The sequence below is a fragment of the Chelonia mydas genome, chromosome 4 (genome assembly GCF_015237465.2).
Source record: "Chelonia mydas isolate rCheMyd1 chromosome 4, rCheMyd1.pri.v2, whole genome shotgun sequence".
Classification (NCBI taxonomy): Eukaryota; Metazoa; Chordata; order Testudines; family Cheloniidae; genus Chelonia; species Chelonia mydas.
In genome coordinates this window covers 32,333,524-32,350,421 of record NC_057852.1, presented here as the reverse complement: position 1 = coordinate 32,350,421, position 16,898 = coordinate 32,333,524, and the positions used below count along the sequence as shown (strand labels likewise).

The 16,898-nt window shown below is 38.3% G+C and overlaps 1 protein-coding gene across 2 annotated transcripts in view; it reads right to left on the bottom strand.

Annotated features, from left to right (window-relative positions):
* Positions 1-16,898, bottom strand: part of AIMP1 (aminoacyl tRNA synthetase complex interacting multifunctional protein 1) — a 65,493-nt gene that overhangs the window by 14,217 nt on the left and 34,378 nt on the right. For both annotated transcript variants that reach the window (XM_007054397.4, XM_037897012.1), the window contains 4 exons: positions 12,719-12,852; positions 9,096-9,209; positions 3,742-3,903; positions 120-334 (listed from right to left, as the gene is read on the bottom strand). In XM_007054397.4, coding sequence (XP_007054459.3) covers positions 120-334; positions 3,742-3,903; positions 9,096-9,209; positions 12,719-12,852 — 625 coding nt within the window. Of the gene's footprint in view, positions 1-119; positions 335-3,741; positions 3,904-9,095; positions 9,210-12,718; positions 12,853-16,898 lie in introns of those variants that run through there.

Sequence of the window (16,898 nt, the reverse complement as noted above, 5' to 3'; positions counted from 1 at the left end):
ATGTCTTTCCTATAAACCAGGAGTCACTTTAACAGAATTAGCATTAGCCAGCATTCTTTGGGACTAAGACAGTAGACATTACGCAGCCAAATACTGTGTAAAAGTAATTTCATTTGTACCTGTTCAAGAGGCACATGCTTCACTAAGCCACTAACAACAGTTCTTGGGTTTGTTTCTCCAACATCCACCTCCTCGACATACAGAGAATCCGCATCAGGGTGATTTTTTGCAGTGATGATACAACCGACACGAAGGTCCAGACGAGAAACATCCATCAGTCTAGAGCCATCATTCCCAGCTGCTGGCGGCTGCTGCTTCTTCTCCCTCTTCTCTCCTGTAGTAGTGAGTTTAATTAGATGCAGTAATAACTCCCTAAGATTTATACATATATACCAACTTGTATGGACAAGAGAAACTACAATCTCAGTGTGAGGTATAAGTACAGTACTTCAGTTCATTTAGTATCACCACTGGATACCTGTGTTCTGAAAGAGGAAAACAAAGGAAAGATGTAACTTCTTACCTGCACCCATTATTTCAAATCATGTCATTCTTAGACCTAAACTACAGTCACTGGTAACTATTTCCCATAAATATTAAAACTTAACATTACAAACAAAACTACTGTTTATTTTCTTTTTTAAGTTAAAAGTCATCTTGATTTTAAATATGGCTATTTTGTATGAAAACACAGCGTTATGTATGATCTGCAAATAGTCACAGCAGCAGCAGCAAACTTAGTACTAGTAATTCACCAGCAAAATGGACACCAAGTATGATACCTAATAAAAAAGAAGTGATGCAAGATCCCTATAGTCTTCTTGGCCTTAAAAAGCCTCCAAGAATGTTGTATATTGATAAAATAAATTGATATTTCTCTTGTACCAATACAAAGACATTTTAATCACTTCTCATCAAATTATTGCTGGAAAGCTGGTTTAAGGTATTGCATCCTTTATCTTAAAAAAATCTGAATTGCTGACCTGCCAAATGTTTGCCATATTCAGAAGGAAGAATTAATATGTGTGTTTGATGGGAAATTATCAAAAAGGCATCTTAAGTTTCAATTGATTCATAGCTGTTACTCATATTGATTTAAGAATTGGCTCATATTAGGACTCATACAGATATTCTTCTCTTTTTTAAATTAACAGCTCCCATTTTGTAAACTCTCAGGGCTGTAATAAATGATTTTGTACATAAGAACACGTATGCTGGTTTGAAGATGAGACGTTCACATTTGGTTTGCTGAATTACAATCCATGGGAGTAGCATCTTAATTAAGACATGTGTATTCCAGATGCTAGTTTTTTCATCTAAAGAAGCTGGATCTTTCTGTCATTACTACCATGATATGTAAAATCAAAAGATGAAACATCTTCACGAAGGAAAAAAGGGACAATGAAGCACCTTTCTTTTCACTGGTAATTTCAGTAAATAACTGTCTATAAATTTTGGTTTATAAATGTTCCAGTTCAGGACTGTGCCTGTACAAAGTGGCAACTTTCAAAGATAACATAAAAAAAGAACATAGTTATACATTAGGCAACAGCTCATCTTCAGAAACATATAAATTCATACAACTTTCTGAGTAAGGAACTGGAATCGGGAGTTCTAATCATGACCACCTTCTGCCCACCAAAAAAGTAACTGTAAATAAGGCTATTTAGTAGCTCATTATAAGAGAGCACATAGAATAATTTCCAACAAATTAACACGTAATGTAATATGATGATGACGACAACATGACAGAGTTGCTTCCCTCATCCTATGTATTTACATCATACTCTCCAACAAATTAACACGTAATGTAATATGATGACGACGACATGACAGAGTTGCTTCCCTCATCCTATGTATTTACATCATACTCTCCAACAAATTAACACGTAATGTAATATGATGACGACGACATGACAGCATTGCCTCCCTCATCCTATGTATTTACATCATACTCATCACCTGACCTCTGAACTGTTGCATTTCACAGTACAATGAACTTTGGAGCCAATTCTGGTTCCCTTTCCCACATTTCCACCTTCTCAGGTTGCCCTTGGCCACAGCCAGAGTAGTGCTTGTCAGCAGGAAAAAAGGAAGAAGAGGTTCTGTGCATATCTCTGTATATAATACATGTGCACAGGCTACACTCACTCCTTTGCTGTTTGCCCAGGAAGCAGATGCGAACCTCCTGCTGATGCTACCATATTCAGCCCAGAGCTGTTGCTACTACCACTGCAAGCCACAGACCCACAGAAGACAAGAGGTTTGCAAGCGAGGAGGCAAAGGGGAACATGGAAGCAAACAGAGAAAAAAACAAAGAGGGGAACAACTGGGGAGAAAAATTGAGAATCATGGGAGAAGCAAACAGGTGTTACATATTTCAGTCATTTGTCACACATTTTGATGGTGTGATGCTGCACACTAGCACACTAGCTGGTTTGAAAGTTGAGTAAATGCCCATCACAGTGATACATAAGCCCCTAGATATATCCCTTGTCTCTTAAGATATTACAATAGTATGTTTCAAAGATAATCAAATTAAATTTCTTCCCTTCCAAATTACTGTCATACTGTTAAACAGCTGACCAAGACAAGGGGGGAAAAAGTGATACAAAAGTTAAATATATGTTTACTTTTACTTACCAATTCTTTATTAAACCCGTAATCACTAGATCCCAGCAAAAGATGCTCTAAATTGTGCATCACTTTATTGCTTTAGAGATGCCATCTGGTCTCTGCTTCAAATTTTATGAATCCCAGTGATATCCTAGTCTGCGACAAAAGTGGTTGCATACTGAAGACAAGGAAAATGATTATACCCACCTTTCGGTCCCTTTACTGCCATAGGGAATGTCCAAATTCTGAAGAAGGTCCAGAAATAAATCCATTTCCATCAATAGTGAATTGTACTATTCATAAACTGACCCTTCCTAATCATGCACTGAGTTGCTAAACAGACCTTTGTGGAAATGTAATCAGTATTTTATAATTATATTTCTTCCTCTTAAATTATTATCTTCATTAAATACTCTTACATGAAGGTTACTACAGGCAGCTAATAAATATCAAATTGAGTCAAATATATTTGGGTATAATATTTAAAGTCCCAACACACGGTGTTAATTTCCAGGAATGTTATTTGCCTAGCTGATTTCAATGTACTCTCCTCTACCCAAACAATAATACCACTAGTGTTGATAGGGATGAATTTAAATAGGATGTTGAAGCTCATTCGCTAAGAGTTTTCCGAAAGAAGCAGAAGAAACAGTCAAACTACATTGGGTTCTACCCTTTCATGTTATATCACATTACTACTTTATATTGAGTAAATTCTCTAAGCTAGTTTATGGGCTGTTGCTTGCATGGTATCAATGGTAGAATCAAAATTGAACAATGAACCTCAGAGTTATTTAATTTCATGTGCTGTGTTGCACACACTACCTCAAAATTTCAGTATTTTATTTATTATTTTGAAAGGGAAGACAAGCTACAGTTCAGCCACACTGACACAAATCTGCCCAATATCCAACTTAAATTTTAAGTGCCCTAAACCTATTTGATTATTTTTTTTCATTAGTTGTAAATACTTCCTTTCTCCAGGAGTTTAAGAGTTAATGTGTATGAATTTTCCTACTGTAGCTCTACTGATTGCTCTTTTCTATCCTCTCCAATAAAAATCTAAACAGCAAGTCTGCAAACTAACTGTTGTAGATGCCTAAGGGATTTAAAAAATGGAAATACCTTTTTTTTCTGCTTTCTCCTTTTTTTTCTTTTCTTCACTTCCATCTTTAATTTGGTCTTTGGGACCAGAAGGATAGGATGTGACAGGTATAGGCTGTGGTAAGTCTTCCGAAAATGAAGCTGTGGAAATGGTTCCACTGGATGGAACTGGGATATGTTTCACTAAAATTAAACATGATGGAAGTTAAAATGCTATTTAAGTTCCTTAAAACTATAATTGAAATCAGGGCATTTTATATGAAATACAAAGAAAATTTAAAGAAAAACAACATAGGAAATGAGTGCTTCAGAAAATAAAATAAACAATATTTCAAATATCCAACTATGTCACTTTACTAAGCAGACCTCACACACCATACAAACCTACAACAAAATTTATTCTGATTAAATAGCTGTATTATTGTTTTTATATTTGGAAACCTAATATTTTTTCCTCAAAGAAAATGGATAACTTTAAAAATACACAAGAAAAAGAAAAAGCAAGAGAGGTGAGTCCATCAGTCCTATGCCTACCTGTTCCTTCCCTCCCCCCATCCCCATTTAATCTGAGGTTTAAGTATACTCTTAAAAGCAAAACACAACTTTGTGTAAACACATACTCAAAGAGAAAATGAGAAGGAAAGGCCCCGGCAAAAATTTACGCCTATGCTCAACTTTATGTATGTGACTACTTCCATTAGCTTTAATGAGGCTACTCATGTGCATAAAATTAAGCACAAATGTAAATCTTTAGAGAATCGAGGCTTAAATCACCAGGAGACAAAAATAATTTGAAAAGCAGTTATAGCATAATTATAATTTTTAAATGGTGTTATGAAGAATATAAAAGTTGTAGGAGGCAAAATATAATGGAGACTATTACCATCACAGGGTTGGTTTTTTTGCTAAAATGATACATGATTGATTGAGATTGCAAAAACACTTTTTTACATACAGAAAAAATGTGAACCCAGAAACCATTTTTGGGGTGGGGGAGAACTGGAGGGATAAAGACATGATCTTGGGGTTTAAGTGAGTACAGGACTGTGAGCCTAAGAGAGAATTTAAACAATCATTGTTTCAATCAACTAAAAAAAAGTCATTCTGGGGCATCAAAAACATTTCTCCACAGATATGTGGTAAGTACCAATGTGACAATTTAAGACATTCCCAAATGTTACATGGATACTAACATGTCCCATCCTCTCCATGCCTGTTTTTTAGAAGGTAATCTTCTTAGGCAAGGGCTGTCTTTATTTTGTGTCTTGTACAGCACTGGTTGCACTGTGCTTAATAAATAAATAATATATTCGGTAAGTCATATTTTTAACCACATACATTTGTTATTACACTTTGAGGAAACAGACTAGAGGTTTCTATGTAGGAAGAGCACCCAGTGACGGACAGCTGGAAGAAGAAACTTCTAACAAGCCCCAAAGGATGTATGTTGGAGATACAGGAGAGAGTCTGAGAAGAAGAAAAATTTAACTGGGGAGACAGAAAAAATGAAAGGAGATCACATGTAATGTGATATGTAAAGTTACTGTTACCAAATTTTGGCCTTTGCAACTAAGACATCTAACCTGTTCTAATGAGGTTTGAGCAGCCTTTCTTAGACAAGAATTAAGAAAAACCTTTATTTTGTTCTCCCCCTCCCATATAAACATTGCCTTATTTAAATGCAACCATAGTTTATATTTGATTGTTGATTTTGAGAAACAAGCACTGACTATCTCTGGAAACCTTTTATCTTTTAGACAGGCAGTGATTTGTACCTTAAGAAAGGCCACAAATGGAGGGAATGGTGGCATAAAATGAGATGACCCACTGTTATAATAATGAAGTATGTTGTGCAGAAAATTTTGCATATTGTAAAGCATAGGATAATTAAACTTATTTGAAACATGTGTTACAGGAAGTGTGTGGTAACTACAGCAGTAGTAAGATATGTGGTCATGAATAAAGTACAGTACAGTTTTCTTTCAAATCTTAGCAATATTAGCAACACTTGCTGATAAGTAGGATATGATTCTGTCACGGAGGTCACAGATTCTGTGACTCTGCAGGACCTCTCCGACTTCTTCTAGGGCAGGGCTGGAGCAGCTGTCAGCCGCGGCTCAAGAACTGAAGCAGTGGCTGGGGTTAGGTCATCCCTCTGGGGCTAGAGCAGCAGCAGTTAGCCACTGCTGCAGGGGCTGGCAGCCCACTCCTGGGGGCCCACCAGAACGGCAGCTGGGATTGAGTCGGGGCAGTCAGCCCCAGACAGCGCGCTGTTTGTTGCCGTTCCCCCGCAGGATATTTTTAGTAAAAGTCAGGGATAGATTGTGGGGGTCCATGAATTTTTGTTGATTGCCTGAGACCCGACCTTAATTTTTACTAAAAATACCATGACAGAATCTTAACCTTTCTGATAAGTTATTCTCAGATTGGTTACTTGCAATATTTGTTTGGCAAAGTGGAATATGCTGACAGCCAACAAATTAAAGCTGCTTTCATCACAGGACCACTACAATTTGTAAGCCTGTTATCCAGACAATGAGACAGGGGTACTTCATCCTACAAACATCAATAGTAAATGAGATGTTCTTTTCACAAGTAACAGCAGGTGGTCCTGTAAGTACTCACTGCACATTCCACAAAAAGGTAATGGAAGCACATGAACTATTCATGCGCTTCCAAGATGAAAGGAAAGGGTCAAAGATCCCTTGGTCTTTACTTGGAGAAGACATCACAAGCCATTCTGTTGATCAGTTCCTTAGATTCATAGACTTTAAGCCAAGAGAGACCATTAGATTGTCTAGTCAGATCTCCTGTATATCACAGGACATTAAATTTCACCCAGTTACCCATGTACTGAGCCCAATATCTTGTGTTTTGCTAAAGCAGGGGTGGCCAACCTGAGTCTGTGAAGGAGCCAGAATTTACCAACATACATTGCCAAAGAGCCACAGTAATACGTCAGCAGCCCCCCCATCAGCTTCCCCACCCTGCTCCCAGCGCCTCTGGCCCGCCAGCAGCCCAGCCAATCAGCGCCTCCCTCCCCGCACCTCCTGGTTAGCTGTTTCCTGGCATTCAGGAGGCTTGGGAAGGAGAGGGGGGGGCGACAAGGGGGAGGAGCGAAGGCACTGCAGGCTCAGGGGAGGGGGTAGGAAGGGGTGGAGTGGGGGCAGGGCCTGGGGCAGAGCCAGAGTTGAGCAGTGAGCACTCCCCCGGCAGTTGGCGCCTGTAGCTCCAGCCCTGGAGTTGGTGCCTATACAAGGAGCCGCATATTAACTTCTGAAGAGCCGTATGTGGCTCTGGAGCCACAGGTTGGCCACCCCTGGGCTAATGCATAAACTTTAACAAAGGCATCCAGTCTTGATTGGAAGACATCAGGAGATGGAGAATTCACCACTTCCCCTGGTATTAGTTCCAGTGGTTAATTATCCACACTTAAAAAATTGTGCCTTATTTCTTTAAATATGTCTGGCTTAAACTTCCAGATATTGGTTCTTGTTATGCCTTCCTCTGTAAAGAGAAAGAGTCCTTTAGTACTCAGTATTTTATCCCCATGAAGGCTCTTATGCAATGTAATCAAGTCACTTCTCAATCGTCTTTTCAATAAAATGAACAGATTGATCTCTTTAAGTCTTTCACTGTAAGGCCTTTTTCCCAGACCTCAAATCATTTTTGTGTCTCTTGTCTGCATGAGTTCCAATTTTTCAACTTACAGTTCTGGTGTCCACATTTTGAAAAGCATGTAGTATTCCAATACTGGTCTCACCAATGTCGTATACAGATGTAAAATCATCTCCCTACTCTAACCTACTACTCCCTGTTTATATATCCAAGTCTAGCATAAATACCCTTTAATTCTTTATCATCTGGATCCCATATCAGCTTTTCCATTATTTTGCTTTGGACTGTTGTCAGGCTAAGCAGCCAACAGTTAAACTTGCCCTTTGGTCACCAGTTCAGGAAAGTCTTCTTGTTCCTCCCATTCTTAAAAGATGCCTCATTCCATATGCTGGTTTATATGTTCCTTGTAGTGTGAATACATAATAGACTCATAAAACGTTCTTCTGTTCAGTAGAAAAAGGCCTTACATTTAGTTCTGCTCTCCATCCACATAAATTGCTTAAATGAAGAAGTGAAGTCTATCCAAAACATTTGTCAAACAGGATATTAATTCTCTATCCTTTTTATACACTACAATTGCAATCTGAAAACTTTGTATACATAGAGGCTTGTCCCTTATGTGTAATAGGGATATTTTTCTGTAAAATACTTCTGTGAAATATCAGTAGACACCTCTTACCCATACCTGCTTATCCCACATCTGAAAAGAATACTAAGGTGAACTATTGCAGGTTCTCGGCCATTAGGGGAAAAAAACAGACTCATGGATAGTCTAGCATATTAAAGGGATTAAGTCATGTGAAAGGAGGAGGCTGAACCTCTGCATTTATGAAGTGGTGGTTCTTTTGAAGACTGCACATGCTGATTTAACACCTGAACAAGTCAGTAATGGGAAGCAGTAAGATCATGCTTCACTGGATATTGTCTTATCTGGTTTCCAGTACTAGAAGTGTGAAACAAATAGACTAAAAATGTTTTTTGTTTTGTTTTGTTTTTTGACATATTCAAGAACATTTGTTTACAGAAAATGAAACACTCATGCTGTATTTGGAGCACTGCAGCTTCCTCTTTTTGTTCCTTTTCTCTCAAAAGTAAAATTGCATAATAAGGGTGAGGACTATATCAGCCCCAGGCTTAAAAAGATAGACCCAGACTGTGGGACAATGACAGAGGAGGAACAGTGGTATAACAAAGTCTTTGTTGTTAAGCCACAGGGCTGAGACTCAGAAAAGCTATGTTCTAATCTCAGTTCCACCACAAAATCCTTGGACCACCTTGGTAAGTCATTTAGGCGCAGCTTTCCCAGAGTGCTCAGTACCCTCAACTGTGGCTAGGTCTTCAAAGGAGCTCAGTTCCAGATGAGATACCTAAATGAGGTACACAGAGTTTCAAATGCATTCGTCACCCAACATCTTCCAGTGTATTGTAAGAGCACCCAGAAACCTCAGTCAAATTTAGGTCCCTATTATGCCAGGCACTGTACAGACATATAGAAAGGCATGGTCCCAACCATGACTAAACTTTTCATATGTAATTGTCACTTCTGCAACTTACAAGAACTTAAATTACAGAGGTGGTTAACCACGAGAGGTATGGCATTCCAAAGTGTCACCAAAGCAGCCAAAAAATATGCCATGGATGTGACTACAAGAATATGAATCAGGAAGTATTAAACAAGTGATCAAAACAGCAGTCCAAGATGGTGACAGGATCTATGCCCACACATGTGAAGATATAGTTCTTCCTTTCTCTCTCACCTCCATTCTGAATTTCTGCTTGAATCAGCTCCTGTTTCAGTCCCTCAATTTCTTTCTTCAGTTTAGCATTTTCTACACGAAGCTTCTTCTCTTCTCGGAGAGATGCCTGCAGGACTAGAGTTGACACAATTTACATTAGAAACTACAGGTTCCAGTCATTACACATCCATTTGCTAAGTGCTGAATGTCACTTTTCTGAACAAAAATAGTTAAAACTGTTATATATTAAAAAAAAATAAAGGAAATATTTTAAAAATAATTCAAAGTTATCATTAGAAGAGATCACACATATTTTATTACAGTTACTGACTTTTTATTAATGAACATTGACAGCGGTTTCTCAAATATCAACTTTCATGCCTTCCTAATGGACTTACATCTAAATCATAATCAAGCTACTTTTTGTTCCCCTCTCAAATTCCTCCGGTGGCAGCAAACTGAATCTATAACTTTGTAATCAACTATATGAGGTTCAACAAAATAACCTATATTTGTAAACACCCAGATTTCTGTCCTGATATACAATAAAAAACTCCACTGAAGTTGGCAAACTAAATACAGAATGTACAATGAGGTTGCCTGCTGTGAAAGTAAGGACAGTCTTATTTAAGCAATGGAAAAAAGGTTCTATTCCCAGTGCGCCCACAGGCTTCCTGGGTGACCTTCAGCAAGTCACTCAACTCTGTGCCTCCATTTCTCCATTCTGAAACAGTGATGCTGAGAGACTTTATTCTATTATTCTTAATAATTGTGAGGCACTCAAGATATTACATAAATTAGCATAATAGAAAAGATAATAAATAAATACAAATGGACTTGATTCACAGATTAAATTTGGCACTAGCTTTTAATAATACTTTCTATTTTGTTGAATGGTTGATGTGGGGTAGCCTTGGGATTAAACTTGAGAGTGAATGGTATTTGATTCATTCTTTGTATTTTAAAAATGTACCTTGTAATTTTGTTTAACTAACTGAAACAATGCTGATACGGTTATAAATTGTTTTGAGGGAAAAAGACTGGCAATAATGGCTGAACGTTTTAATCTTTAGAGCCCCCTTGTTTCTGACTAAAGAAAAAAGCTGGGGGTATAAGAAAGATGACAAAATGTTTCAGTATAAGATGTTGTGGCATTACCTTTGGGCTATGCAGAATGTGTGTTGAAAAGTGTGATCACTTTAAATTTATAAGCAAAACATTTAGATTACATGCCAAGAGGAACTCTTTAGGAATTCAGAAGATGTAAGGTCCACATGCATTCATTAAAAATGTTAGCAACCTTCAGTCTAAATTCTAAACTATAATACTATCAAAAAGGTGGCAAACACAATATTTCTATTTGGATTGTGATAGGGCCTAAAGGCCCCAATCAGGTTTGGGACCCTGCAAAAATATAGTAAGGAAAAGAAGACAAGAGTAAGCATGACAAACAAGGAGAGAATGAGGACATGGGTAACAGTAAATTCATGCAATTAAATGATTCAGAACATACAGCGTAAGTATTTGATATTCTGTTTTGGGTTACTGAATTTTTTCTTACAACCTAGCAATCATTATGAGTTGTCTGATTTTTGGTAGGTGTCACAGCAGAAGTGAGGAGGGTTCTGAAGACGACAACTAGCAAAACAGTTCAGGGTGGCATCCCATGCAAAAGGAGTGACAGAAGAAAACATGAAAAATGTTTTAAGAGAGTCTTGACTGCCCATTTTTCTCTTTACTTACAGAGTGGAGACCGGGCAGCAGGAGGAGGACGAGGGTTGGGGGAGAGGAGGAGGAAAGGGAAGAGGACGATGCAGTAAGAGACACGGGTGAATAATTAAAGAGACCAAGAAACTTGAACTTAATACTGAAAAGCAGGGAGCCAGTGGAGAGATTCAAAGCAAGTGGGGAGGTGACACTGTCAGAGACATGGGTAAGGAAGATGAATTAAGTAGCTGTATTTTGTATGGACTGGAAATGGTATGTGTGAGGGTTGATGAAGTGGTTATGGTAATCGAGACGTGACCTGATAAAAACTTGGAAAAAGTTTTAGTGGCATGGATTTTTGAAGTGAAGTGTTATAGAGGAAAAAGAGGCAGGATTTAATATGATCTGACTGCAGTAAGTAGGAGAGGAAAGAAGTCAAAGACAGCCCTCACTTTATGGACCGGAGTGCTAGGGAGAATTATGCTATTGTACAGAATGACAGAGAATGGAAGAGAGGGCAGGACTTGGGAGGAAAGATAAGAAGTTGAGTTTTGGGCATGTTATGTTTCAGCGGGTGGTGAGGCATTCAGGAAGAAATGTCAGTCCATCTACCAAAGCAGAAATTCTGGGAATTTCATATACAGGATTATGACAGACTAACTTAAACCAATGTGCTGCAATAATGCCTATGCACACATATCTAATTTTTTTTGGTTAACAAAACAGACGGTGATGAATGCATGTAAGAGAAAAGGCTGATTCCCATCTGTGGAGTGACATTTCTTCTATGATAAGTATCATGACAGTGTACAATGAACTATGAAGGGCAGCACTGAAGTTGATATATCTTAAAAATGTATTAAAAAATTATGGAGGCATGTATTAAGACTTTGCTTTGTAAAGAAGACAAGGCAAAAGAGGAGTCTTTGGCCCTCTGATACTGATTAGGAAAAACTTTTTCACTAGGAGGTGAAAACACTGGAATGCATTATCTAGGGAGGTGGTGGAATCTCCTTCCTTTGAAGTTTTTAAGGTCAGGCTTGACAAAGCTTTGGCTGGGATGATTTAGCTGGGGACTGGTCCTGCTTTGAGCAGAGGATTGGATTAGATGACCTCCTGAGGTCCCTTCCAACCCTGATATTCTATGATTCTATGACTAGACACTAAGTTTTGGGAAAGATTTAAGAGATGAATGAGACTATTTCATTATCAATACAATAGAAGTAAATTTTTGAGAGCTGTCAAGTGTTCGCTAAATTTATTAAAGCCATGAATGAAAAGAATGGTTTGGCTCATAAGCAGAAAATGGTTATGCAAGACTAAAAAATGCCGTTTCCAAATATAGTGTAGAAAGAAGAGAAATGGAAAAAAAAAAAAAACTTATTAAGATTAAAGCTTGAAAATAGTAGTAGATATTCTTGATGGAGCACCTTCATCCTTTGAAATGAATGTGTATAAAAGTATCTCTCTGTTGAGAATGAAAAGCCCTGTAGTAACTATGACAGACTAAAAAATGGAAATGGAGTTGTTTCATGAATATACACAGAATATATGGCTAAATATTAGAATACTGAGGACACACCCAAATCATATAAATCCTGGTTTCTGGAAACAAGCTAGGGCATATATTTACAAATATGGAGTATTCCGTTGTCAGAAAGTGATCTAACATTTACATCAGAGAGTCAGGCAGAGAGCTTGCTGACAGCTTCAGAGAATCCTATACAGCAACACACAATGATGGAAGTGTGTTGAGTCATGTCCCTCCTTAGAATAATTCACTTCTATCCTCCAGGGCTTCCACAATCTGTTTGTGTCATTGAAGCCATGCCCTTTTATTGCTTCCAGAATAGAAAAAACATAACTTCACAGCACTTTCTCATTCCTTCCCTTTCATTCCTGATTAGTAAATTTGCTTTAAGACATTGCTTTCTTACTAGCTTTCTCTTTTAGAAGAGCAACTTGCTGTTTGAGGTATTCAATGACTTGATCCGCCTCTGCACCCTTTTGCTCCAGTCTGTTCAATACTGCATTATTGGCTGCCATCTTTACCAAGGAACGGGCTAAAAACCTGAAACAGGAAAGCGAGAATAATGTGAACATTGCCTTAATGTAATTAACTTTACATTCTTATGCCACATGAATCGGCACTAAAATCAACTGCTGATGCAGTAGGAACATTTGTTAAATGAGCAAGCAGGGCTTCCTCCCGCTAAATGAAAACCCAAACAAACAAAAAGCAATGTTAACCAGATTCTGATGTTTGCCAGCTGCGTTTAAGTATTTTGGAAGACCCATCTGTAGAAAACATGTTCCTGCTTCACAGCAGAGCACCAAACCCTACCTTCCCAGAATAAAAGGCAGATCCCGAGACAGACAATGAATAAATGAGCAATAGGGAACAAATTAAAAACAAAGAGGGAAAAAGATAAGGGAAATAAGTTTAGACTGAAGGAAAACATGTCTCATATTTGTATATGAAACATTTATGAAATTTATTAACCAAAAATTCTATTAAGAAGAGTAAGAATGCATAAGAATAGCCATACTGTGTCAGATCAATGGTCCATCTAGACCAGCATCCTGTCTTCTGACAGTGGCCAGTGCCAGATCCTTCAGAGGGACTGAACAGAACAGGGCTATGTAGAGGTATCCTGTTGTCCAGTCCCAGCTTCCAGCAGTTGGGAGGTTTAGGGACACACACAGCATGGGGCTGCCTCCCTGATCATCTTGGCTAACAGGCATGAATGGATCTGTGTTCCATGAACTTATCTAATTCTTTTTTGAACCCAGTTATACATCACAATATCCAATGGGTTGATTGCATTGTGTGAAGGAGTTACTTATTTTTGTTTTAAACCTGCTGCCTATTAATTTCATTATCTGACCTCTAGTTCTTACGTCATATGAAGGGTGAAAACAACACTTCCCTCTTCACACATTCATGGATTTATGGACCTCTATTATATTCCCCATTAGTTGTCTCTATTGTAAGCTTAAAAAGACAGACTGTTCAAGTCTTCTCAAATGGAAATTGTTCCATACCCTTAATCATTTTTTTTTTTTTTTTTTTTTTTTACTCTTCTCTGTACCTCTTCCAGTTTTAATACACCTTTTTTGAGATAGGGTGACCAGACCTGCATGCAGTATTCAAAGTGTGGGCATACCATAGATTTATATAGCGGCATTATATTGTCTGTCTTATTAGCTATCCCTTTTTCTTAATGGTTCCCAACATTGTTAGCTTTTTTGACTGCCTTGCACACTGAGCATGTTTCCAAAGAACTATCCATAATGACTCCAAGATCTCTTTCTTTAGTGGTAACAGTTAATATACCCATCAATTTGTATACGTAGTTGGGATTATTTTTTCCATTGTGCATTACTTTACACTTATCAACACTGAATTTCATCTGCCATTTTGTTGCCCCCAGTTTAGTAACTCTTTGTAACTCTTCAGCTTTTGGTCAGCTTTGGACTTACCTATCTTGTATCATCTGAAAATTTTACCACATCACTGTTCACCTCCTTTTCAAGAGCATTTATGATTATGTTGAACAGAAACAGGTTCCAGTACAAATCCTTGGGGATCCCACTCTTTACCTCTTTCCAATGGGGAAACTGACTATTCCTACCCTTTGTTTCTAATCTTTTAATTAATAAACTACTGATCCAGGAGAGGACATTCCCTCTTATCCCATGACTCCTCAGTTTGCCTAAGAGCCTTTTGTGAGGGACTGTGTCAAGCATGTGGACAAGAATGCTTTCTGAAAGGCCAACTACACTATATCATGGATCATCCTTGTCCACATGCTTGCTGATATCCTCAGAGAATTTTAATAGGATTGGTGAGACATGATTTCCTTTTACAAAAGCCATGTTGACCCTTCCCCATCATATTGTGTTTATCTATGTGTCTGATAATTTTGTTTTTTATTATAGTTTCAACCAATTTGTGTGGCACTGAAGATAGGCTTACTGGCCTGTAATTGCCAGGATCACCTCTGGAGGCCTTTTGGGGGAGGGGAGGGTGAAAAAAATCAGAATTACATTCAGCTACTCTCCAGTCATCTAGTACAGAGGCCGATTTAAGCAATAGGTTACATACCACAGTCAGTAGTTCTGAAATTTCATATCAGAGTTCCTTCAGAATCCTTGGGAGAATACCTTCTAGTCCTGGTGATTTATGACTATTTAATTTATCAATTTATTCCATAACATCCTCTACTGCCACTTGAATCTGGGACAGTTCTTCAGATCTTTCAGGTAAAAAGAACGGCTCAGGTGTGAGGATCCCTCCACCCCCCACATTCCTCTGCAGTGACGACTGATGGAAAGAATTAGTTTAGCTGTTCTCAGCAAAATTCTTCTCTTCCTTTATTGCTCCGTTAGCATCTCAGTCATCCAGTGCCCTCTTACAACTTCTAAATCCGCCAGATAAGTCAAGGAGTTAGAAGGTAGAGGATATATTACACATTTATGGCTGTCCATAAGCATTAAAAGCAGAGAAAATCACGTTCTGTTTCTTTTAAGGGCAATTCTCAACCCTAACTATACCATAAAAGGAGGAACCAAATTCCCACCCCCACTTTTTTTTTTTAATTTCCACTTTCAGAGCTATTTTACTTAATATTTTGAATTCACCACTTCCTTTCCACCTTCTGACTGAAGGCAGAGATTGAGGGCACTCTGTTGATGACACAGGAAAGAAACAGAGAAGATAAGAGGACAGTCATAAGGACGGCCGTACTGGGTCAGACCAAAGATCCATCTAGCCCAGTATCGTGTCTTCCGACAGTGGCCAATGTCAGATGCCCCAGAGGGAATGAACAGAACAGGTAATCATCAAGTGATCCATCCCGTCACCCATTCCCAGCTTCTGGCAAACAGAGACTAGGAACAACATCCCTGCCCAACCTGGCTCATAGCCTTTGATGGATCTATCCTCTATGAATTTATCTAGTTCTGTTTTGAACCCTGTTATAGTCCTGGCCTTTCACAACATCCTCTGGCAAGGAGTTCCACATGTTGACCGTGCATTGTATGAAAAAAAAGCTTCTTTTTGTTTGTTTTAAACCTGCTGCCTAGTAATTTCATTTGGCAGCCTCTAGTTCTTGTGTTATGAGAGGGAGTAAATAACACTTCCTTATTTACTTTCTCCATACTGGTCATGATTTTATATACCTCTATCATAAGCACTCTTAGTCGCCTCTTTTCCAAGCTGAAAAGTCCCAGTCTTATTAATGTTTCCTCATACGGCAGCCGTTCCATACCCTTAATAATTTTTGTTGCCCTTTTCTGAACCTTTTCCCAATTCCAATACTTTTTTTTTGAGATGTGGGCGTACCATGGATTTATACAGAGGCAATATGATTTTTTTTTGTCTCTTTGCTGTTATGCAGGGACAATGGCACATCTAAATCTAGTCACCTCTACCTCCTCTCTCAGGATCCTCAAGAGATCTGCTTTCAGATAATTTTGAAAATTCCTCCCTAACACAGTACAGAGGATCTGTGAGCCCCTGCTCTGCCTCATTGAGAGCCTTCACTTGCTAAATCCAACAGGGCTTAGTCCTTTCCCTTCTCCTGTTCAATGTTTATGTCTAACCATTAAGAGACAGTAGATGCTACTCAAATGTCAGCTATACATTGGTGACGAACAGCTATATAATCACTCTCCTCTGCAACAGACTATGCTTTTCCCATCTACCTGGAAAAAATAAGCTCTTTTATGAATTACAGCTAGCTGAATTATAATGAAAGAAATAAGCAGATGACACTGGTGGACAGGGAGAAGCACTCTGAAGATCTCCCAGGACAAAAGACAGCTCCATCAGCTGAAGGAATCTGTCCATCAATCCCACAGATGTATGGTCTCGGATTCTATGACTAGACCTCTAGGTTGTAGCATTGCCCAGAAACACCTTTTTCATTTCAAATAGCAAGATAACTGAGCCTGCTTCTCTCAGACAATGATTTTGCCACGATAATCTACATCTATTTCTTTGAAAATGAACAACTATAATGCTTTCTATCTGGGGCTGACAACAGAATCCACACTGCATGGGTACTTTAAGAATGGAGTTTCAATTTTAACTCTGATTCTCCTGCCTGTTTA